General features: G+C 40.1%; 5 protein-coding genes across 5 annotated transcripts; 2 read left to right on the top strand and 3 right to left on the bottom strand.

The window, feature by feature from the left end:
* Positions 1–133: 133 nt before the first annotated feature.
* Positions 134–2111, bottom strand: B0H65DRAFT_420195 (phenylalanyl-tRNA synthetase beta chain; the record flags this gene model as incomplete). The annotated part of the gene is made up of 3 exons (XM_062824260.1): positions 134–889; positions 951–1968; positions 2059–2111. The coding sequence occupies 3 exons, from the start codon at positions 2109–2111 to the stop codon at positions 134–136; spliced, it is 1827 nt and encodes a 608-aa protein (XP_062683810.1).
* A 599-nt stretch (positions 2112–2710) lies between these two features.
* Positions 2711–3335, bottom strand: B0H65DRAFT_90447 (uncharacterized protein). The gene has a single exon (XM_062831548.1). It carries the CDS (start codon positions 3249–3251, stop codon positions 2892–2894), a length of 360 nt encoding a protein of 119 aa, XP_062683809.1. The 5' UTR covers positions 3252–3335; the 3' UTR covers positions 2711–2891.
* On the bottom strand, positions 3336–9279 carry B0H65DRAFT_90446 (uncharacterized protein). Its single transcript, XM_062831547.1, has 2 exons — positions 8958–9279; positions 3336–8873 (listed from the first exon to the last, which is right to left on the bottom strand). The coding sequence occupies exons 1-2, from the start codon at positions 9010–9012 to the stop codon at positions 3421–3423; spliced, it is 5508 nt and encodes a 1835-aa protein (XP_062683808.1). The 5' UTR covers positions 9013–9279; the 3' UTR covers positions 3336–3420.
* On the top strand, positions 9280–9920 carry B0H65DRAFT_90445 (uncharacterized protein). The gene has a single exon (XM_062831546.1). It carries the CDS (start codon positions 9548–9550, stop codon positions 9878–9880), a length of 333 nt encoding a protein of 110 aa, XP_062683807.1. The 5' UTR covers positions 9280–9547; the 3' UTR covers positions 9881–9920.
* A 1990-nt stretch (positions 9921–11910) lies between these two features.
* Positions 11911–12982, top strand: B0H65DRAFT_90439 (uncharacterized protein). The gene has a single exon (XM_062831545.1). The coding sequence runs from the start codon at positions 12103–12105 to the stop codon at positions 12826–12828; it is 726 nt and encodes a 241-aa protein (XP_062683806.1). The 5' UTR covers positions 11911–12102; the 3' UTR covers positions 12829–12982.
* Positions 12983–23774: the final 10792 nt, after the last annotated feature.

Raw genomic sequence — 23774 nt, 5'->3', positions numbered from 1 at the left:
CGAAGGACCAAGGGGGACGGACATGAACATACGAAAAACCTCTATTGTACTTTTCTCAAAACCCACAGCTAATTTTCCTTCCCTTTTCTTTTCACATCATATCATATCAACCCCCTACCATCACTCGAAGGACTCAAAGGAAAACCTCCAAATTAACCTCCAACACACTAACCGGGTATCTCAAGTCAAACTTCTCCAGGACAGTCGGATGCAGCACACCAAACTCGCCAATCCTCTTGGTCTCGCCTCCCAAGCGCAGATAAATCGCCGCCGCCCTCCCCTGGAAGAAGGTAGGCTCGTCAATCTCCTTGATGAAGTACCCGTTACCCTTCTCCTCGCTCGGGTTCTCGGCCACCTTGTAATCGATGCTCTTGCCGTGGAGGTCCTCCTCGTGCGTGACGAAGCTGACCCTCAACATGGACAGGATCCTGTCCAAAAGGCCGTGGACGACTTCGAAACCAGAAGTCTTGCCATAGAAAGCCGCCGCGAAATGACGTTCATTGCGCGCCTTGCGCTCCTTGGTCTCGTCCTTCAACGCGATGTCGGCGACCTCAGTGATCTTAAGCGGCAAACGGACCGACTTGTTCTCGCGCAAAGTCTTGAGCAGACCGGGCAGCAGCGAGGTGCGCACGACTTGGTACTCGACGGACTTGGGGTTGGCGAGCTTGACGGCGGTCTGGCCGTCGTCGACGCGGTTGAGCCACTCAAAGTTCTCCTCGTGCGAGCAGAGGATCAAGGGCATGACTTCGATCCAGCCGGCCATGGCGCACTCGTTGCGCACAATGTCGGAGACCTTGTTGATCATGAGCGGCTTGCCGATGGTGGAGGCTTGGTTGGGGGAGGTGCGGGGGAGGTTGTTGTAGCCGTAGGCGATGGCGACGTCTTCCATCTGTGACAAAAGGGTTAGGTACTGTAACACAAGTCAAGTAAGGATCAAAGGGAGGACATACCACATCGCAGGCGTGCAACACATCGGCACGGGTAGGAGGCACAGAGACCTTGATGATATTGGCGTCCTCCTTGTCGGGGACAGCAGTATAAGCCATCTTGCCGAGCAGCTTGCACAGCTCCTCAGGCGACTTTTGCAGACCGCAGCACTGGTTGAGGTAGTCAACCTCGACGTCCATGACACGGGTGTGCAGGCTGGGGGTGACGCGGGTGGTGCCGTTGTGCTCCGACACGATCTTGACGGGCTCGATGGTGAAGGGCTCCTCGCAGTACTGGGAGAACATGGCGACCATGATGTTGCAGACAATGTCGAGCTTGGTCTGGTCGGTGGCGGTGATCTCGATGAAGACGTTCTTGGTGTCGAGCGTGATCTTGGAGTGGTCGCCGTTGATGATGGGCGGCAGCGAGCAGACGGTCTTGTTGGCGTCGAAGACGACGGGGTAGACGGGCTTGTCGCGGATGATGTGCAGGTAGCGGCCGAGGTGCTTGTCGGACTCGTAGAACTGCATCAGCTCTTCGCCGTTCATCTTCTTGGTCTGGTTGAGGGGGACAAAGTTGATGTCCTTGGGGGCAAGGGCCTCGTAGGTGAAGGGGCCCTGGACGGTGTCGAGATCGTGGGTGCCGATGGAGACGAGGGTTCTTTGCCTGGCCAGGTTCTGGTGAAGCTTGTCCTGCAGGCCGATGAAGGACTCGTATCTCTCGGGGGTGAACTTGACGTTGCGCAGGATGGCGCCGGCGACGTAGGGGCGGACCTTCTCGGTCTCGGGGCTGACCGTGATCGTTTGCATCTTGTCCTCGGGGATGTCGAGCAACTTGAAGTCGGGGGTGGTCTGCTTGCCGCGGAAGATGTTCAGGTACATGGCGATGCCCTCGAAGCAGAGCATGTCGTAGCGGTTGGCGGGGATCTCGATGGCCAGCTCGGGGGCCTGATCCTTGGGGCGCGTCTCATCCTCCTCGGTGTCCTTGTCGAGCTCGATGCCGAACTCGAAGCAGAGCTGTTGGAAGGTGTCGGGAGTGAACCTGTGGTGGTTGGCGCAAAGCGTGTGTAAGTGGTTGTGATCAAAACACCATGGTGGGGTAACCGTGATAATGTGAAGGGGGGGAACTCACTGCTCACCAAGTTCCTCAAAGAGGCGGTACTTGTCGACGTTAATGGTAGGCATGTTGGGCTGATTGGGGGTCGTCGAGTCTTGGGAGATTGGCGCAAGACGGAGACGGAGAACGGAGACGGGGGACGGGGGACTCCTCTGATCTAGGCAATCCACTTGTAACTTTTCGAGACACTGCAACGGCGGCACTCCATAGCGGCCGACCGCGCGCCCCAGTCCCGGTGCCGGCAACGGATGACTCAAAATCCACGGCGGCAACGGTTCTGCCATTCGTCGCCGCCTGCTTGTTTTGGAGCCATTGAGTCAACCCCACCACCCCGCCGGACTTCGGTTACACAAGCGCACAAACCCTAACCCTCTCTTTCCTCCCATCTTCCCATTATCCCATCTTCCTTTTCCTCCGCCTGTTGACACTCGCCTTCATCTTCCCCATTTCTAAACCGATGGAAGAAACCTTGATTTTTTCCGGATGATAGAGCGGAGCGAAATACTGGCTTACTCTTTTGGGAGTCAATCAAGCCAATTGTAAGGGAGATATCCAGCAGCGCTTTTCGAGCTTTGCGATAACAACAGGCGCGGTCACCAAGCTCGGCAGTATCATGAACCAAAGCGGTCGTTTATATCTTTATTCACTTCCATTCTTCCTCTCCTCCCCTTCACTACCCAGTAGTGACCCCTTCTTCCTTCCTACTACTCATGGCTCATAGCTCATAATACTATACATATCCCCACAATCATCTTAGTAGTTATGCGTATGCGTGTGCGTGCGCCGTCAACAAAATTGTCATTGCTGGCTGGCATTCCCTCCCTCCTGGTACATAACATGGTAGGCACTCAAGCGGCCGGATGAACAAGGACAAAAGCAGCAGATAACCACCCAAGACAAGAGAAACCTGTACAAGAAACACTGTGTGACATGACGTGACATGACCGACAAAAACAAACGACGACGATGATGATGATGATGATGGGAAATGGTATACGCAAAAGGGGTATTGAGGACGACAAGAAAACAGAAGGTCCGAGCCGAGGCTGCACTGCAGCTTTCCAAAAATGTTGAACTCTGAGGTTCATCAAGAAAAGAATAGAAAACATGACGGTTATGAGTGTACATGGTGGTATGTAGACGAGCAGATGGTATATGCAAAATAGCAAGGGGGAACCCAAAACTAATAGCGAAAAAGAAAAATCCATCAAGACCAAACCAGGAGGAGAGAGAAATGCAACAACAACAGCGTGCCGGACCAACTTCCAGAAGTGTCCGGCTTCTGTGCAAGCAACACACACACACGCACCACGTTAGGCGTACGGCCTAGGCGTTGAAGCCCATGCCTCGACTCACTCCGTCCCTGGAGCCAAAACATCAACGCATCTGCTGCGCCATAAAAGTCTTCGCCAACTCGTCCCCTCCGCTCTCCGCCGCTCCCATCCAATGAATAGCCAAACACATCAACGCCGGGTCGCTCCTGACATCACCCATCCCCATTCCCGCAAATCTTGAGCTCTCATCCGAACTGCTTCCACCAGGACCAGACCTTCCACCACCGCCGCCGTACTTGTCAATAACAGCTTGTTTGAATACCTCCCGCGGCTTGCTAAGCGGCAGGGTAGTCCGCTCGACCAGCTCAGGGTTGGACAGGTAAAAGATAGCCAGCTCGCGCTGCGCAGTGGGATCGCCTTCCTTGGCCGTGATGGTCCACATGCGCGCAGCGTCGGCGAGGGAGTGAGTGGTGAGAGGAAGCGGGGATGGTGGCGAGTTGAACGGGGACGATGGATTGTCGGCTGTGGGTGTTTGCGTACCGCTTGGCTCTTCTCCTGCTCCGCTACCGGCCCGGTGGTCGTATGCATCGTTGCGAGTCGTGGTGAAGTTCTTAACTACCTCGTCTGCAACCTCGACCATTGTCCGGCAGACTTCTTGCTTGAGACTGAGTGCGGCAAGTCCGGCGTCCCAGAATGCTTTGCCTCGTTCTGTTTTGTCAAGCATGGTGGGAGAAACGAAGGCGGCGATGAACTGCAAGTCGCGGAAAAGTGTTTGGGGACGCATAGATGAATCACGGAAGAGCTTCTGCAGGACATTGGCAATGGCATCCGTGTTGGCAGGGTAGACCGACACAACGGAGCGGGTGTCGGCGTCTCGTCCGCCGCCCGGCACTCTACCACTATGCCCATGACTGCCTGCTGAAAAGGCTGGAGCTTGCATGAGCGCGTGAGAGCGCCGCTCCTTGAAGCTGTCAATCGCGTCGTCGATAGGCTGCGAACGGGTTTGAACCCCGTGCTCCTCGGTGGCCGAAGATGCAGAGCCGAGATCAGACCGCGCCCATGCCAATCGGGAGCGCCGGGATCCCGAATTGAGGGATGCACTGATCAAGTGTTGTAGCTCATGAAGAGCGTTGAGCTTAACATATGGGTTGGGGTGTACGCAGAACATCCGCAATAGTCTCTGGTAGGACTTCATGAACGGGAAATCAGGCATTGCTTCCTTCTTCCCGTCTCGGTTAGACCGCTGACCGGACAAGGGCTCGTTGGAGGCAGTGTTCTCGTTTCCGTGAACACTGCCCGAACCACCTGCGTCGGCAACGGGACTTTGTGTCTCGGATGTCCCCTTTTCGCCTACTCCATCGCGGAGGTCGGTGTAGCTCTTCTTCCTTTCAAGTATCCGTTGCTTGAGGCCACCTTTGCCGGACTTACGCTTCTCCTTGCCCAGGGCCTCACGGTTGCGGCGCTGGATGGCTTCTCGGCGATCGATACAATCCTGACCTAGGCCTTCGAACCACGCGTCCGTTTCCGAACCGCGAGAGAAAACGAGGTTACCAAGATCGGACAGAATAAGACTGGTCAGTGTCTGGCGAAGTTCGCCGAGGAAGCGAGCCTTCTCCTCTGACTGGCGCTGCTGGAAGATGGTTTCGTTTGAAGATGATACAGAGGCGCCAGACCGACCTATCGAGTGCTGAGAGTTTGACGAAAGTGCATGGTGGTTGGGAGGGTTAAAGGAGCCGGAGAAGTTGGTTACACTGGTGGTTGGCGACTGAGCTCTGGACGTAACGGTACTCGGGGATGTAGGACGGTGGTGAAAAGGTGACCAGAACGTCTCTCGAGAATCGATTTGATGAACCGGAGACGATGCACCAAAATAGTCTGAGCCGTCAATCTCAGATATCGCCGTGCTGGCTCTTGAGTAGCTAAAGCGGCTGGAGGAATCGAAGGACAGCTGACTCAAATTGTGACCGGACAAAGCTCGGAGGTTGTTGTTGGATGACCGGCCCCGCATCCCCGGGGTGAATCTCCTTTCAGGGTCACTGATAACGCTGATGGAGTCATCCCACGAGACTGACTGTGTGTCAAAGTCTCGGTCACGGCGGTTGACCTGCTTGCTCTCAAGGTTTCGCCTATCCCGCGTGAAAAGCTCACTGGACCATAGAACCGGCCCATCGACAATGCTGTCACCGAGCAATTTGTTGATACAATTGTCGACCTCGCAGCAGAAGCGATGGATTCTTTCTTCGCCACAACAGAAGTTCTCGACCTCATGCTGCTGCAGCCACCTGGCAGTTTTCTCCGCCTGTTCGTCACGGAGCTTGTTGGGTCCACCTTGCTCTTCGGGTGCCGCGAGAATATCCAAGATTTGGGATTCGGTCTTGAAGAGGTAGCTGGAAGCTGGTCCACGTTGCATCCTGCTCTTAGCCCGCTGGAACGAGTTCCAACGATGTGGCATACCCATGGTCTTGAGTGCGACTGCAAGATTCCGAGATTCGTCATAAGGTGCGGAATTGCGTACGTCTGTAACGTACCACATCTTGTCACGAAGCGCACGAAGCCGGCGCATCATTGAATCGATGAGACCCTCGGCGCGCTCCTGGCTCTGCTTCAGCCAGATAAGCCATGCATCGTAGTCTTCAATGGCGGCGGCGGACTTGCGGATTGAGTCTCGTGGGCCGCGGGAGAAAATGTTTAGCAATGTTGCGAACCCGTCCTTGCGCAGAGAGTCGGATGTAAGGGCGTTGAGTTGTTGGAGTGTCCTCCAGTAAAGGTGAGCGTTGACAAAATCCGATTGCGCTCGTGATTGCGAGGATGCGGCTGTTAGCATGGCGATAAGGGGTGACGTGGGTTCCACGGCCTCTGGTAACTCCTTCCCTTTGCCATTTCCCCGGCTGGAAGTGTCGGACAAACTGCTGGTAACACTCGGGGCTCGTGAACGATAACTATTGTATGGATTTCGGCTGCCCATGTTGCTGACGATACGGTTTTTGGACCTGTACTTCTTGAGGGTAGACGCTCGGTTGCTAAAGGTTTGCTTTCGCGTGCCACTGTTCTCCAAGTTTTGAGGAATCTCATATTCCTGAACCAACTTTAGGATCGCGTCTCGAAGTTGGTGATAGTCTTTGTACAACGTCGGCCGTTCGTTGTCAGTCTCGTCGGTTTCGCTATCGGTGTTGGAGGAAGTCGCCTCTTCATCGACCTCATCATCGGGATCAAACGTCATGTGTGTTGAGAGTTGACTGCCGTTGCCCGAGATAAACAAAACTGCCCACCGCTCGGCGCAAGGGTGGCAGGAGCCGTTCAACACATCTTGCCCGAGGACCTGAGACATTTCATGCAAAGCGAGTCGAAGACGGTACCCGTCATCCTCATAGTTGACCGAAGAGCTTGGAGCGCTTGAAGTCGGAGGAGAGTAACCAGGGCCCTCTTCGAGAAGGGGCTCTCGGGATGTTGTTACATCGCTGATTATCGATTCGGCGCTGGTACTGACAATTGACAGGGCATCAAACTGGGTGCTAGGGGCTGTCCTCACAGACATGGGTTGAGATACCATGGAGAAATTGGACACAGACGGCGCCCCAGAGCGGCGACCTCCAGAGTGAACTGAGGCTGGTCTTCGATCCGGGAAGAGGGCGTTGGCAATGGTAGCGAGATCGGCAGGGCTAACGACCAAATATGGATGGACTTCTGCTGTTTCTCGAAGGGACGTGATGGATCGAGCAGGCAAGAGGCGAGTCTTGGGTTGATACTTTGTGTTTCTAAACCGGTTCTGTATGTTCTCAATATGTCCTCGTATCTTTGGCGGGATAGACACCGGAGTTTTGCTATGGAGCATGTCAATAACGAGTTTTTGTGCATTCATGGCAACGGATTTGAGAATCTTCTGTCGCCCATATTCAGTGATGTGATAGTCCGCCATCATCCCATAGGCCTCTGGGTGGATGATAACTCCGAGCAGCCAGGTGGAAAACAAGAATTTGGCCACAAGCCATTTGCGGGTAGCTTCGAGGTACTTCTTTTCCAGGCATTTGATGATTTCGTTCCCTAGCTCGATAAGTCCCTCGGGAATACCGGTGTTGTCTTCATCGTCGATAACCTCGAACAACTCGTCCACAGCCTTGGCATAAAACTCCTCTGCGGCAATCTGATCCTTGGAACTCCAATCCGAAATATTGAACCTGGTCCCATGTTGGTCTTCGGCTCGGTCGAGCAGAAAGGCTCCTTCTTCCAGGATCTTCATGAGATACCATTCCATGTTGGATTTCCCGGACCAGCCGCGCATGGAAACCCAAACATTGCAGATGGACATGACGGTCTGTTCACTGCCAGTAGCCGGGTTTGATATCAACCGAGCGCAGACATTGGCCCAAATCGCTGTCCTGCGCTGGTCCTCGGCGCTGTCGGGACCTGCAGAGTTAGCGAAACAAGTATAGATCAAGGCCGACATGGGATCATGTCTCTGGAAGGACAGAAGTCGTTCGATGGCGCTCCTTTCCTGGGCCGATTGCCGATTGGCGCCCACTGCGCTCGAGGAGCTGCTGAAGGTAGAACCAACAGCACTCGAAGAGCCCGACATAGCCGAAGTACCACGACCAGCTGGTCGGCTGTGATACGGAAGGACCGACTCAATTGGCTCCATGGTCTGATGGAACTTCGTCAGCGCCGCAAGCTCGGTGCTTTTTAAGGAACTGATTCTCGTTGCCAAATAGTCGGGATTCGTCCTGATTTGATCAAGAACACTCAACAAAGTCTCTCGCGACTCGGAAGACAGCTCGTTGAGGAAGCATGGAACAGTCCCTGGTGCTGGGGTGGTGCCCGCAACGGATCCCGTGGGTGTGTCAACGCTCTCGGTTGACGTGAGACCTGGCGCCTGCGCCAATTCCATATCGGGCTCGAGCATGGCATATCGACGGGTTTCGTCGCAACTCTTGCGGACGTCGATGATTGCATTGTACAAGGATGCAAACGTCTTCTTGTCGTCTCCACGGAAGCAATCCACCAGGCTGCGATGGGCCATCTCACCAGACCTCATGAGACGGGCAGAAAGTGCCGTCGAAACGAGGTTCCTTTGCAGGCGAATCCTTGTGTTTGCGCGCTTGCGCTCCTGGTACTTGGACAGGCGAACAACATGGGCCAGCTCCTCCAAGGTTGTTCCTTCACTCTCTGGGCTCCAAAAGGGCTGGGTATAAAGTGAAACATCAGACAACAAGGGCCGCGGGAACTTTTTCTTGGCCGGTTTCTCATCCGACAAGGACAAAGAGGCGGTTGCAATATTGGTGTTGAGACTATCGGACGAGTCCTTGGGAGTAGGTGCTGGCGACGGCTCTATGTCCTGGTCGATGGTGGGCATTGGACGGTTGGGAAGAGTGGTAGGCATCTGCAGACCAGGTCCGCGCCTAGACAGGTCGTCGCTACGGCGGCTCATGTTTGCGTCTTTGGCCGCGCGAGACGGGCTCTTGTTTCGATGTGCTCGTGAGTGTGCGGCGTCCACATGACTCTCCGAAGGGGACGGAGTTGGCGACCTCGACGCTGCCGGAGGAGACGGTACTGGGGATGGAGCTACTCGTGAGAAGGACATGGGTTAGCGCAACGGGACTAGAGAGCTCAACCTTGGGGAATGATCCTCTGGTTTCCCCGACATACGCAGCGACGATTGAACGTTGATGGGCGAGGAAAGAGAGCGCTGCATGGATATCATAATGGGACCATGCAACAAAAGAGTCCAAGTGGTTGACCAGAGGTTGGCGTTCCAACAACAGCGACGGGGATGCTCGGCACGGCTCGACAAGGCGCTAAGATATTGGATGAGATATCAACACCTTCAGCTTGGAACGGTTTGGTTTTGGGGTATCAAAGAGGAGTATAACAGGTCATGCTCATGAAGACTAGGAAAGAGATATGTAGGTATATTTGTCTTGGGAACGGGAACAAGGCGAGCCCTGGCCGTGGTTGATGTCGCGAATCGAGACGAACAAGCGAGCAGGGATAGAGGTCCGCGCCCGGGGGGATCCGTCAGCTGTGCGGTCCAGTCGAGAATACGCGATGGATGTTTGACAGCGATCCCGGAGTTTGTTGCCCTGACGGTTATGGTCTTTGAAGACCTCACAGGGACGGGGAGCCGTTGATGGTCTCGCCTCAAAAGCAAGCACGCAAGGTGAACCAGAACTAAGCTGCAAGAGGAAAAGGATGCTGATCGGTCGCTAGGAAAAGTTCTGACACCACACCATGCCCTGATGGCCCTGGTCGATATGGCTCTCTGGGGCTTAGCTGGATGGATCCTCAGGGGGGAGAGTGCGATCCGAACAAGACCCAACCTAACTGAAGAAGGCGATGGGCGAGGAACGGGACTGCAGCCGGGCACGAGGACGGCTGGACGGGGACGGGATGGTCGCGACACTGGATGGACTCTCCGGCTGACAGGGCGACGACAGGGTTGGAGACAGGAAGACAGGGCAACGGACAGCGCTTGTAACAGGGCGAGAGTGTCTTGTGGATCCTCCCGGCGGTTATATTGGAAATATGAAGTATTCCCTCTCTGGGTTGTACTGCCCAAGAACTGGAAGTAAATAAAACAAATGGTGATGATTGTTGTTTGGGTTGCCTCTGTCGTAAGTTACCATCTTGTGGATGAGACGGATATCGGGCATTTACCGTATTTCACCTTTTTTCCCACAAACAATCCCACCGAACTGGAAAGAGTGAGAGCCGAGAGGGCGCAACAGAGAGAGGTGTGTCTCGTTGCACCCTGGCCGGCCTGGCGCCTCTTCCTGCCGTGACAGTTTGTCGAACCAGAGAAGAGGTGATCAAAGTGACTTGAGGGATGTACTGTACCGGACGTGGGGTAAGGGACGGATGGACGATGGTCCATCAGACCCACTTGTTCCCAAATTAGGTTTGGCGGCTGGGAATGCGGGACACCCTGACCTTGGAGCTCGTGCCTGCAAGTTGGAGTCATGCCCTGTGAGGTTGGAGATTGGTGGATTTCTCACTGTCATTCAGCACACTTGCAGCGAGCGGTCCACTGGCATGTTTCTCTGCCACGCTACAATCCCTGTCCCTTCTTTTTCTCTTGAAGCTCTTTTGCTCTTCAGGTTCCTCTCCATCCAACATCTTGACAATCATGGTTCAATATCAGAGGTCCATGCCGCAACTGCACTTCTCCTGCCTCATTTCCTGTCCTGCATCTTCATTCAATTTCTTCCACTTGCACTTATTTGTGTCAAAAAGAAAGAAGGAGCCTTGGGACTTTGATAGCGACCCCCTCCATTGCCCCGCTTCCACTCACCCACTTCTTTCCCTCTTTTCGCGCCACGGCCCGACATGTGCCTGACGTGAGGGAAGGTGCTCGTTTCATTCGCGCTTGCGTTCACGCTTGCGCTTGTCTCTCCGGCTTTTTCTGTCTGCTTGCTTCGGATGCTTTCCATCAGATGTGCATGTCGTGGACAGGATGTTACCTTACTCGTCTGGGCTAGAAACGCCTCAGACCCCATGCTGCGCATGGGGTCTGGTTCAGCGATGAGCAAAAATACTAGCGATTAACAAAAAAATTTAGCTTGTACTGCTTTTTGATTTGCACCTCGAAAATGAAGGATATGAAAAAGATGAATATATCAGCAGATAGAGAAAGAGAAGGCGAACAATCTGGCGCGTTTAAATTTTAGATGCACGTGCTGTGTGGTTAGGAATCAATGTGTGAATACCTTCACCCTGTTCGCGATATGCAGTTACACCGGGCCACGTCGATTTGCTAGTAAATTTGTAGGCGGGTAATGTACATTAAAATTTTGCTAATCGCTGGTATTTTTGCTAATCGCTGAATGGGGTCTGAGGCGTTTCTAGCCCAGACGAGTACCTCTTTGGATGGACGGACACTGCCGCCAGTCACCCCGAGCTGAATGGGCGAGATGGAGTCCCATGACAAACTTGATACTGACGACGTACGCCGAGATATCGTACACGGTATTTCAGCTTGATCATCCCCTCCTGCCTCTCCAAGCGCAGAAAAAAAAACATTTTTCCCCATGACGCATATCTGCTCTTTCCTGCTGTGCCTGACGACTGCGGACGAGTGCCCAATCTCATCAGCATCGGCTTGTCTGGCATGGAAGGCATGGAAGGCATGGCTTCATCTGAGTCCACCGCTTCTCTTGTCCTCTCTTCTCACTCTCGTCTTTGCTTCCAACTCGTCAGCTTTCATGCTTGTCCACCGCCCCTTCAACACTTTTTCTGGACTGCACCGGTTTCCGAGAAAACAAAATCTAGTGTCCGAGCCAAGAGTGAGCGAGTTATAGTACGAGAAATCATGATGATATGGTTACGAGGTTACGGAACACCGGCCACACTGCTAGCTCATACTCGTCCAATCTATCGATATGCGCAGTTGCAGTCTCATGCTCGGTGTTGATCCCATCAGTATCAAAGAGTCAAGCAAGGCTGGAGGAGATACCAGATGCCCAATATCCCAATTCCAGATGGCGGCGGCTGTGAGCTACCTCTTCCTCTTTGAACCACACCCCCAGACCCCCTCACTTACAGACATATCTCTCCCGCTTATACGAGGCTTGCCTTATACCTACCTCCCCTTTCCGTCTCTGTTATCGTGTTTGTCTTTCTGTTCTTCCTATCAACAAGGCATGAGATGTCCTTGGACAACCCTATAGGCCACACGCTGAGCATGTACACAGCCTGCTGAGCTGGCCTTGCATTTTCGCCCCCCGCCCTTTTGCATCTCCCACAGCTTCCCATTGCTTGGGCCCGGCTCTTGGCAACCCGGCCGTCGAATCGTCCAATGCGAGTCGTCCACGATCCAAGACCACCCCGTGAGCCTGCTTTTGGCCTTTTCAGAAGCAGGTACCTGAAGCATGTACTCGTACACCAAAGAACCCCCACGAGATACTTTTGCTACCTGAACGTTGTGAATGCCAGCTCACCCACCCTCTCAGAGACTCAGACTGCCTCACGACCCAATCAGATGCTGTCATTATGTCCGCTTGATGCTACCACGGCTTGTCTCTGCCGCCGGTATATCGAAATCCTCCGATGGTTATCTGTCCTCTTTTCTTTCTTTTCTGGAATCACACTTTCCGTCCCGGCCGGCAGATGGACGACAAGTCAACACAAGGGTCCAGCAACACGGCCGGCGCTTGTGGGGAGTGGATCCATCTGGGTCGGACAAGCTCCCGTCTGTGTGTCCGCGCCTTCTTCTCCATCCCAGAGACATATCAGAGGGTCCTGCTGTGCGAGGGCACTTGCTCCGCCGCACAACCTCACCACCCTTGTGCTGTCTTTTTGTGACGGCCCAGATCCCGCACTCATCCACACCTGGAAGTTCATATCAAAGCCATCATCATGGAGGTCTTGGGACTGTCTCCAATTCCCCAGCCACGCCGCGCCGATGCCACGCCGGCCGAGTCTGGTCCCGGGCCACGTACCACGTACCTTAGTCAGGCACCTTTACCGCCACTTTCATGACGACGTTCCATCCCGAGCCCATAAGCATGTGGCGCATACTTAGTCCAGGACTTCTGCACGTCAGACTCCTCATCTCGTCCCACTTTGTGGGCAGCATGGAATTGTTGCCGGGTCCCAGCTTCGACGGCGCATGGAAAACTGTTTCATTGGAGAAAGCTGCGTTATATAGGCCTCCCAGCCGCCTGTCAAGCCTTTTGATACGACTTCATCCCCCTTTTCTAGTCCGGGGTTCCTCCTACGTGGCTCGCTCACCACCGTTCATTATCCCCAGACCGCTGCATCGAGGTTACAAACAGGGCTGTAACCCGCATACGCATATATCTCTTGCGCTTGCTTTGCTTGTCGGGCGGGATGAGGCTGCTTTTGGGTAGCGAAGCGCTTAGTCGGCTTCAGACCGGAGGCAGGTATCATACTAGCTTGGTTGTGCCTGAACGTGGGCAGTTGCCTTGCCAGCCTGAATGGGCAAGCTCCACGCCCGTCGTTTCATGCTGGCGGAGGTCAAGTGGGTGTTCGACGGCCTCCAAAGATGAAGCAATCAAGGCACTTGTACGGTGGCCCAAATATTGGCTATACTCAATTGAAAATTGGTCCGAACTCTCAATTGTAACTATTTATCGGAGAAATTATTAATACTCCGCATATAAACGCACGTACATTCCTCTTCGTTAAATTAATTACTTTCTTTTTATACCTTTATACTTTAATATCGTATAATTAGTGTATATACTTCCCTACCGCTCCCCTATTATTCTCTCTCCACTCTTTTGCCACTTTTTCGTCGCTCTTTCCGAATTTTTTTATAGCGCTCCTACTACTCCCTATACGAATCCTTATTATATTGTCGCCGTTCTAATTTATTGGCCGCTTATTACCAACGCCCCCAATTTAATAGAGCGAGGCGTTAAATATTAAAGAGTAAATTATTTATTTATTAACTAAAATTATAGAGTATATTACGGGCTCTATTAAATAAATTTAAAAAGATAATATAATATATTAAAATTATATTATTATATTAGAAGTAATTTAATATTATCGGCTCTAATAAATCTTTATACGTTTATAAGAAGTTAGCAAGACCTTTAAGAATAGGGTATAGGAAATTATTATTTTTAAGGTTACCATAGTTAAATAAGTAATTGTTATTATAGTTTATTTATTCGAAGAGGAATATAATAACGACGAATATATTAAATATATTAATAAAGCTATTATATATTCGACGGCCGAATACGTTATATTTTACCTAAAGTAATTTAATAGTGTTTATACGTATTATTGTTACGTTGGGTAAGGTATTAAATATTTTTTTTAAGAAGGAATTAAAGGAGAAGAAAATGAAGAAAGAGGAGGTAGAAGAAATATAGATTCTTTGGATAGAGGATGAGAAAGACGATATTATAAATAAAATAACGTTTAATAATTTTGAGGAGATAGAAGATATTTTTATCTCCGATATTAAGTAGCGTAGAGCGGTTAAGGCGATTTCGCTATAGAAGCGTAAGATGGGAATATAATTGTATTATATCAATAGTTCTTTAAATATATTTAGTATATAAGAAACTCTAACTTTGTTTTACTACGAATTTTATCCTAATTTTTGTATATATATATATTATTTCTATACGAATAATATATTCCGTCTTACTATTTAATATTTAGTAATTACCCTTAATTAAGAACAATTATATTTGATGAACAATAAACGCTTTCTATATTAGATAATTAAATAATATTTTTAAATCAATTAATTTATACGTATTATATAGAATTAAAAGGACTATTTTTAATATACTATAATATAAAATAATTTAATTATATAAGTTAGTTATTTATAAAATAATTCAAAGACTTATTTATATATTTATAATATTTAATATAAACCTTTAAATAGCCTTTTTAAGAAAATATTTTCTTAATTTCTTTAAAAGTATAAAAGAAATTCTTATTAATAATAGTATAAGTGGTAGATTTAAAATAGATTGTAGAAATATTTTTATAATTATTTATATTATTTTTATTAAACGTAGCCGAATAATATAACTTAAGAAAACTATTAAATAAGCTTTTGATTTTTAATTCTAATATCTACTTATAAATATCTTCTAATTTAATAAATTAAATGCTTTGAATAATAACGTTTGGAATATTAAGTGTAATTCTATTTAATATTTAAATATTTTCGAAAATTCTGTTAATAAATTCATTATCTTCGATTTTTAAAATTCTAAAAGAAATATTAAAAGTCTTATATTTCTTTATTTTCTTAAAATATTTAGGAACCTTATTTGAATAAAGAAGAAAATATTTAATATACTTATAATTAGATTTATTATATTAAATATAGGAAATAACCTTTTTAATTACTTTTTAAATTTTCTTCCTTTTATAAACTTTTAAAATTTAAAAAGAATTAGAATTCTTATTATAAGATTTAAACACTTTTTATTATTCCATTTATTAATAAAAAGAATATTATTATAATTAGAATCTTTACGCTTAAATTCCTTTAATAAAGACGAACTGGTATTTTTAAAGTATAAGCTTTAAGATCCTTTTTAAATTATTTAATTATAGAGAAAAATTAACATTTAAACCCTTATTCCAAATTAAATAGAATTTAAAATATAAAGATTTAAAGAGGTAATTCGATTTCCCTAGCTTTTAATTTATTAAGTATTACTTTAATTTTATTTAAATATATTTCTATATCTTATTTAAAAATAAAGGTAAAAAATTGCTTAATAATAAAAATCTTGATAATTTAACCTTTAAAATTATATAAATCCTATAAGTTTTATTAAATTAAAAGCGCTAAGGCTTTATATTATTTCTAATAAAAAGAACCGTTCTATATTATTAATTATAATTTAACGATGGCGCTTTTATTACTTTTATTTTTTATTAAAAATTCTTTTAAAATTTCTATAAGGGTAGAATAAATTTTAATTCTTATAACCTAAAGAATATAATTTTTAATACCCTTAAACTAAAGAAGTATGTTAATAACGAAGCTAATTATATTAAATTATTTATATATATATATATATATATATATAAATATTCGAATAAATATATAATTATTTATTATAATAATAATCTTTATTATATAAAAACAATTAATATATATAATTTATAAGAATTATAAAACGAAAGTTTTAAAAATAATTATTCTTAATATTAACGAAGATAATTCTAAAAATATTTTTATAATTTTAAAAATCTAATTATATATATCTATATATTTATATAAATAATAATTTACTTTTTCAAAGAAAACCCAATTGGAAAATCTATATTTTTATTAAAAATAAATAAGTATAAAAACTAAAATATTTATTGAAAGGTTATCTTTTTAAACGCTGTTATATATATTTTCTATATATATATATATATATATATCATAAATTTATTAAGGAATATAATTAAATAAAGTATAGAAAATATATTACTAATAATCTTTAATCTTTGAGTAGCCATATAGAAATATAGAGCTTTATTTATACGAGTCCGTACTAGGTACTTTATAAGGGAACTCAAATTAGTTTAGGATATTATAATTAATTACTTCCGATATACGTTAATTAATTCTGGTTATACTCCCGGGAAAGTTATACTCAAATATAAGAAAGGTCGCCCGTTCTTTAATATAACTACGAAGTATTAATTATTCATTAAATAGATCGTATAATATTTTAAAGCCCTATTATAGATTACTTTCTTATAATAATTCGCGTATATACTAACCTCCGCCCTTATATAGATTTCATCTTCTAAATATATATAGATAAATTCTCTTGTAATAATATTTTAAAAGGTTTGGAGAAGTAATTTAGCGTTATAATGAATATTTTAACGTTAGGCTGCTTCTTTAAAGCTTTAAAAATTATACTTCAATAAGGACTAAAAATTCTTCCTACCGATAAACTTTGCGAATAAGTTGAAGTAATTTATTTCGAATTATTAGTAACCGATAAAGAACTATTAATTTTTTTCTAAAACCGTAGTTTTATAATTTCTTTATATAGTTTATAAACGTTATAAAAACGGTTAAATATCTTTCGAAAGTATACGCTTAAAATTCTTCAAGAGGAATTCGATAAAGTATATATTATTTTTAATAATAAAAAAATTCGGATAAAATTTATTTTATTCGGAAATTTAATAAATAGGAATTATAAGATTATTTTACAAAGTTTTTCGACTTTTATTTATTTCGGGAACTATTTTTTTCTTATTTTAAAGATTATTTCCTATACATAATATAAGAGAAATTAGACCTTCTACAACGCTATAGGGGCGGGTAGATTATATTTAGTTTAAATTATATATAGTATAACAATATTTATTTAAAATTACGCGAATTTAATATTAAAATATATACGGGTATTAATATATATTTACGTTACGTCCTATAGTTTTGTATTAGCATCTTTATAATAATAGCGAGGTCCGTTTTTATTAGTATGTAAAGGTTATCAAGAAGTATAGGTTTATATTAATATAAATACAATTTAATTATAAGAATAAAATTAATATAGTCGTAGGTAAATTCTATTATATTGTAATTGGGAGTAAAATTAAACGGTTTTTAAAATTCTGGCGTGTAGCCCTAAATTTAATTATTATTTTTAAACCGAGTACCGGTAAGAAAGACCTTCCTATTTAATATAATATAGTAGAAAAGAATTAAATACTATTAATATATAGTTTGGAGCGACCGTTTAATATATAAAACGTTTTCCTCCGAGGAAAAAGTATTAATAATTAGCGTATTGAAAATTGATAGAAGTAATTACGCGATAGCCGAACATTTTTTTAAATAGTAAATCTCTTCCGATTATATATAATCGGCTTTAATTTAATATTAATAAGATTATTTTAAAAAATTCGAATTTATAAATACGTAGGCGTTTATTAGAGTTGAAGATTATATAGTATTACTATATACTTTTATACCCCGGATTCGAACTAAGTTCTTAGACTTTATAGAATGTTAGTATTAATATATTATCCGGCCTTACCATAATCGCCGTTATATTATATTTAGAAAAATAATAATTCTATATTATAAATATAATAAAGTTAAAGTTTTTAATTACTAGTATAAAATAAATTGGGAGTGGTATATATATTTAAAAAATATTATTCAGTAAAATAATTTTAAATTCGACCTGTATTTACCTTAAGAAATAATAGAATTGTACGTTTTAAATATAGAACATTTCGTCCTATACGTTCAAAATATTAAAAATTAATTATTTCGATAATAATATAATTGTTTTCAGGATTAATTAAAGGAATATAAATTAGTATAGAAGATTCCGGCCGTATATTTTATAGAATTACTAATAAGTAGTTTCGATAAGGTAAAGTAATTGGTTAAATAAGGGGGAAGAGACGTAGATAGGATAATAAAAGTATTAGAAGGTAGAATTAATAAAATTAAAAGTAATAATGAATATTAGTACGACTAGTAATAAAATTAGAAATAATTAAACACTTTTAAAATTAATTAATTATTAATATTATAAAAGATAGTATCGATATATAAATAAATTAAAATAATAGTATAATTTAATTAATAATAAAGGGTATTTATAAATTTATATTATTTAAATATAAATAATATTTTTATAATATAAAAATAAAAGGTCTACGTTTATATATATTAATATTCCCGTTATAAATTAAATATATTAATAAAGTTTTATAAAAGTTATTAATTTATATTTACGAAGATAGGAATATACAAATTAAAAAAATTTAAAAGAATTAAAAGAAATTAAAAGAAAAAGAATATTTATAAACGTAACTCGAATTTAGAAGCTCAATAATATATTTCTTTTATATATACCGCTCAAGTACTAAACTCTTAAAATTTACACTCTATTCAAATATATATAAAGGTTATATTTAATTACTTTAATTTATCAAATTCTATTCCAAAAGTCCAAGTTTTATAATATAAATAAGTAAAAAGAATAATATTCTTTACAATTTCAATACCTCACTTATATTCTAACATATTCAATACAAATATTATAAAGTTACGAAGAATATAAAATTCAAATAAATCTTGAATTTTAATTCTATTATTATTATAAAAATCGTCTACAAATAAAAAGAGAAAGCTAATATTTTAAAAGTCTATTATCTACGATTACGAATTAAAAGCGCCGGGGGTATTTCGACCAAAGTAGGCACGGAATTAGAACTATCAGAACCGATTAGCCGCGAGCCTTTCTGGCCCCTTATAAAGTATATAGGAATTTCCTTAATATTAACAAAATTAATAAAATCTTCCCTATTTAAAATAATATAATCCGATATAGTAATATTACTATTTACCGACCCCTACCTATTATCCTTTATATTATTTTCCTTTTAGAGCTTAATTTACTATTAGGAAGAGGGGGGAGTATTTTTATATTCTGCTTCTTCTCTCGAATTAAATTCTCTTTTTATATTTACGCTTTAGTTAACACTACCCTTCTATCTAACCTAACGCTCTTATTTAATCTTTAGCGCTTATATTACGCTGAGTTCTACTCTCGTACCTAATTCCCTGTTAATACCCGACTCCGCTTTCATTTTTAGTTCCCTCTTAATACTTAGTTCCGCTTTCGTCCCTAATTCCTTCTTAATGCCCAACTCCCTCTTAATGCCCACCTCCCTCTTAATAGTCGGCTCCCTTTTAACGTTACGCTCCTTCTTAATACCCGGCTCTTATTTAATATCTTTTGTAAAAATTAATATTTATTTAGGAGTAAGAGAAGAAGCGGAATTCTTATTACGTAGGGAAGCGGCCCGCTTTTATATATACTTTAGCGTTATTATTTATAAATAGTGTCGGTATCGGTAGAATTATTATTATCCCCTATAATAATAATTTAAATAAGGGTAATTGTTATAAATTAATCTTTTTTAGCTTTACTTATAATTTCTACCTCTTTTTTAAATTTATCTAGGTTAATCGACTTTAATGATCCTATATAGAGGTTAGTAAATTATATTTTATTATTATTTAAAAAAAGGTTAGTACTAACGAATTTAAACTTATTAATATTAATATATTCGGGGGCTTTTTTATTTAATATATATTATTCGCCTATTTAATAAATAAAATAGAAGTAATTGTCGAATAGCCCTTTATTTAAAATGTAGGATTTAATGTAAGTGTAAATAAAACGCTATAAGGGTTTATCGTTTATAATAGGCCTCTTCTTACCCTTTTACTATTTAATATACTTTAAATATTAATTAAAAATAATTAATCGAATATTTTAAAGTAAAATCTTTTTAATTAGGGAAACGGTTCATTAACGGTAAATTACGTTAACTTCTATAATTTCGTTAAAAAGAATATTTTTATAGCCGTCAGGACGGAAATAGTAAGGATAATAAACGTTTGTTTTTTAGTATAATTAGTGTAAGGGACGATAATAATATTAATTTGGGTAAATAGAAATAGACGGGTAGGGGTGCTTATTAGGGAGTTTAAATTTATAATAAAAGCAGTTTCCGGCGTATTGAGAAATATTATCTTAATAACGAATAATTAATTATAATTAGTATATACTAATTATATTAAATAGTTAATTAGCATATTTGAATAGTGAACGTTAATTTCGAAGTAACGTACGGAAAATATTAGAGTAGAGGTAGGTTATATAAATATTATAAAGTTATAAAATTGAATGACGGGTAATAAGTAAACGTTTAGGAGGGTAATAAGCGATGTAAAAGGGTAGTATTTATTAAGAAGAAACTAGGAAGAATTGAATTTAATTGGAGGTAATTAGTTTCTTCTTTAAATATTAAAAACCGTTTTAGTAATAAGTGTTATAGTATAGCTTGATAGCCAACCGAGGGTATAAATATAGTACGCCCTTTAAGATAGGTATTAGGAATATAAATTAACGATATTATATTAATTTAAATTTAATATAAAAGTAGATTTATTTCAATTAATATTAATGATTTATTAAATAAATATAATTTTATGTACATTTATTATTATTAAATTAAGAATTATTTTACGAATTATTTTAAAAACTTCTTTATATTTATAATAGTGATAGTAGTCTTATTCCCTATGCTAGTAACTATATACTAAGCGCCCGATGGGCATGGGGTCCTTCATCTATTTTCGGAAGGAAAACCGTACATACTTCCGTCTGCTGGGTAAAAACCCCCGCCCCTTGTGCCGGCCTCGCGGCCGGCACCTGCGTTTCCTACCGTAGCAATGCTCACTCACCGCTCGGTGAATAATGACGTTTTATATTTATAATAATTATATTAAATATTAATTCCAAAAAAGTATATAATTATTTTATATAAAAGCTTTATTTAATAATTTGAATAAATAAATTAATATTTTAACAGTTTTAAATTAAATTTTTATAAAGATTCTTATAATAATAAGTCATTATAAAATGGATTTATATATATAATCTTATTAAATTTAAAATATATATTACATGATTAAAAGGTTGTATAAATATATATATTATTTATTTAATTAAGTAAAATCCAATAAATTTAATTAAATATTCGTAATTCAAATTCCGGCTTATATATAATTCTAACCTTTATAAAAAGTATATAAATAATTTAAATTATATTAAACGGTTTAAAATAAAATTATAGTATATATAATTTAATTAAGGTAAATAAAGACCTTTATTAATAAGGGAACCCTTTATTCTTTTAATTTCAAAACCTTTTGAAGTTTAAAAGTAATTTATTTATTCATTTTTAATATACGGAATTAAAAGAATTATCTCTATAATTTTCAAAAGACGAAAAACGCAATCTTATAATTATATTATTTATAAAATATTTAAATAGTTTAAAAAGTCTATAAGAAGGAAACTTCTTTAAAAAAAAAGGATTTTATTATAATTAAATATTATATAGTTATATTCTAACTAATTTATTAATTATTTATAATAATTGTATATCAAATATCTTTATTAAATAACCGTTAACCGTTCTTTTTAATTTAAAAAATTTGGTTTTATATTTTTTATTTACGTTTAATAACTTTTCGAATCGATTTATAATTACAATATTTTTATTACCGGAATTTAATATACTTTTAATTTCAATTGTATATAATCCCGTAGGAAAGAAGTATTTAAATATGTATATCAATTATTAAATATAATTATTTAATTTTATTATAGAATTCCTTAGATTTTTATAATGTTTAAAATATTCTAAAATTAAAAGTAATTTAAAAACCTAATACTAACAATAATAAAGGTTATCCTCTTTATTAAAACGGTTAAATAAATATATTCTAAGGAAATTAATAATAATTTTATAAAATATATAATTTTTAAAAGAATAAAACCTTCTAAAGGAAAAATACTTAGATAGCATTCTATTTCTACCCTTATTATAATTTAGGAATCTAACGGGTTTTAGTACTTTATTAAATAATTTAATTTAATCGTAAAGGTTTTAATTTATAATTATTGAATCAAAGTTTTTAAAACTTTTATTATTAATTTAATATTTAAATTAAGTAGGGCCCTAATTTTTAACTTTTTATTTTCTTTTTATTATGATTATTTTAAATATAATGAATATAAAAGGTTTTATACGTTTTATAATATTTAATAGAGTAAATAAATCTTTTAAAAATAACTATTTAAACGTATAAAATATGTTTAAACCCTAACTATATAATTACTTTTAGTTTATTATTCAGCGTTTAACGCATTTCAGCCTTATGTTTTGCGATTTTAGCGCGAACTTAAAATTAAAACCCTCTCTAAATCCTTAACTTTATTACTATAAATAATTTTAGCAGAAAAAGGGACTTTATCTTACTTTTTCTTCTTTTTAACTTTGTTAAAAGCTAAAAAGAATATTAATAAATAAATATAATAATTAAAAAAAAGAATAAAAATATAATACACCTTTGTGTAAAAAGTAATTTTTACCCTCGCTTTTATAATAATAATTAGTACAAATACCCTTATTAATAAACTTACTGCCGGAAATACAATTAGCGAAAAAATTATAATTATTAATAATTATATATTTAACATAGGGGTTTATATTAGATTTAGCGTTAAAAAAATAATAGGCTAGGCTAATAAATTATTCGGGTAATCCTATTTTAAAATCGAAATAATTAATTCTCCCTTTACCTAATATCTTTTTAAATTTAAGCAGCGGATGATAATTTATACTCTTTTATTAAATTTAATTGCCTTTAATATTAATCAATTAATTTTAATAAGTATTTTTACTTAATTCATAACCAAAACGGTATAAGCCTTCTTAATATTGTAATCGAAGAATTTTTTAATAGCGAAGCGGACATATTTCTCGTTAGGCCAATTACTATTTAAATCTTCTAATATTTTATCGTCGTCCATATTTTACGCAATAGATTTGCCCTTAAAGGTATAAAGCTGGAGCTTTACAATAATATCACTTTTTTTATTAACGGATATATTTTCCTTTTTTAGTATTAGTTTAAAATAAATATACGTTAATTTTATATATAATATACGCTTATAAATTGATTTTAATATATTGTAATCGTTAATAGATAATAGGTTATTATTGTAGTAAAAGTATTTACGTATATTAAGGTATATAGAGAAGCGGGGTTACGTATAATGTGAGATGGATTTAATTATTAAATTAAATTTATGTCAACGCGCCTGGGCGCGTACTTAGTGCCTGCAGCTGACACGGGCCATTTTCTGACCAAACTTTTTCAATTGAGCATAGCCAACACTTGGGCCACCGTACACTTGCGAACTATCAGACATGTTTGCCCTTCTGGATAATGACAGGTACCCCCGTCTGTTTCCGACAAGTCGTTTACTAACGGCAACAGGTTTAGGGCTTGGTATTACAAACACAAACCCACATACGACCTACATTAAGTACGTGAAGCATGTCTCAAGACGGAAGGACGACAACGAATATGTCTCAGGCGCAAATATGCCAGCGAAGAAC

Source organism: Neurospora tetraspora, assembly GCF_033439725.1.
Source record: "Neurospora tetraspora strain CBS 560.94 chromosome Unknown B0H65scaffold_2, whole genome shotgun sequence".
In the NCBI taxonomy this organism is placed as follows: Eukaryota; Fungi; Ascomycota; class Sordariomycetes; order Sordariales; family Sordariaceae; genus Neurospora; species Neurospora tetraspora.
Note: the sequence above shows the minus strand (reverse complement) of the source record. Positions and strands in the feature narration are given on the sequence as shown.

What these genes read in the sequence shown, in the direction of transcription:
- B0H65DRAFT_90447 (XM_062831548.1), bottom strand. Translation starts at nt 3,251, where the DNA reads ATGGATTTTTCTTTTTCGCTATTAGTTTTGGGTTCCCCCTTGCTATTT.
- B0H65DRAFT_90439 (XM_062831545.1), top strand. Translation starts at nt 12,103, where the DNA reads ATGCGAGTCGTCCACGATCCAAGACCACCCCGTGAGCCTGCTTTTGGC.
- B0H65DRAFT_90445 (XM_062831546.1), top strand. Translation starts at nt 9,548, where the DNA reads ATGGCCCTGGTCGATATGGCTCTCTGGGGCTTAGCTGGATGGATCCTC.
- B0H65DRAFT_90446 (XM_062831547.1), bottom strand. Translation starts at nt 9,012, where the DNA reads ATGATATCCATGCAGCGCTCTCTTTCCTCGCCCATCAACGTTCAATCG. An exon ending in CAACGTTCAATCGTCGCTGC is followed by an intron (nt 8,874 to 8,957) that starts GTATGTCGGGGA and finishes TCTCACGAGTAG; the next exon opens with CTCCATCCCCAGTACCGTCT.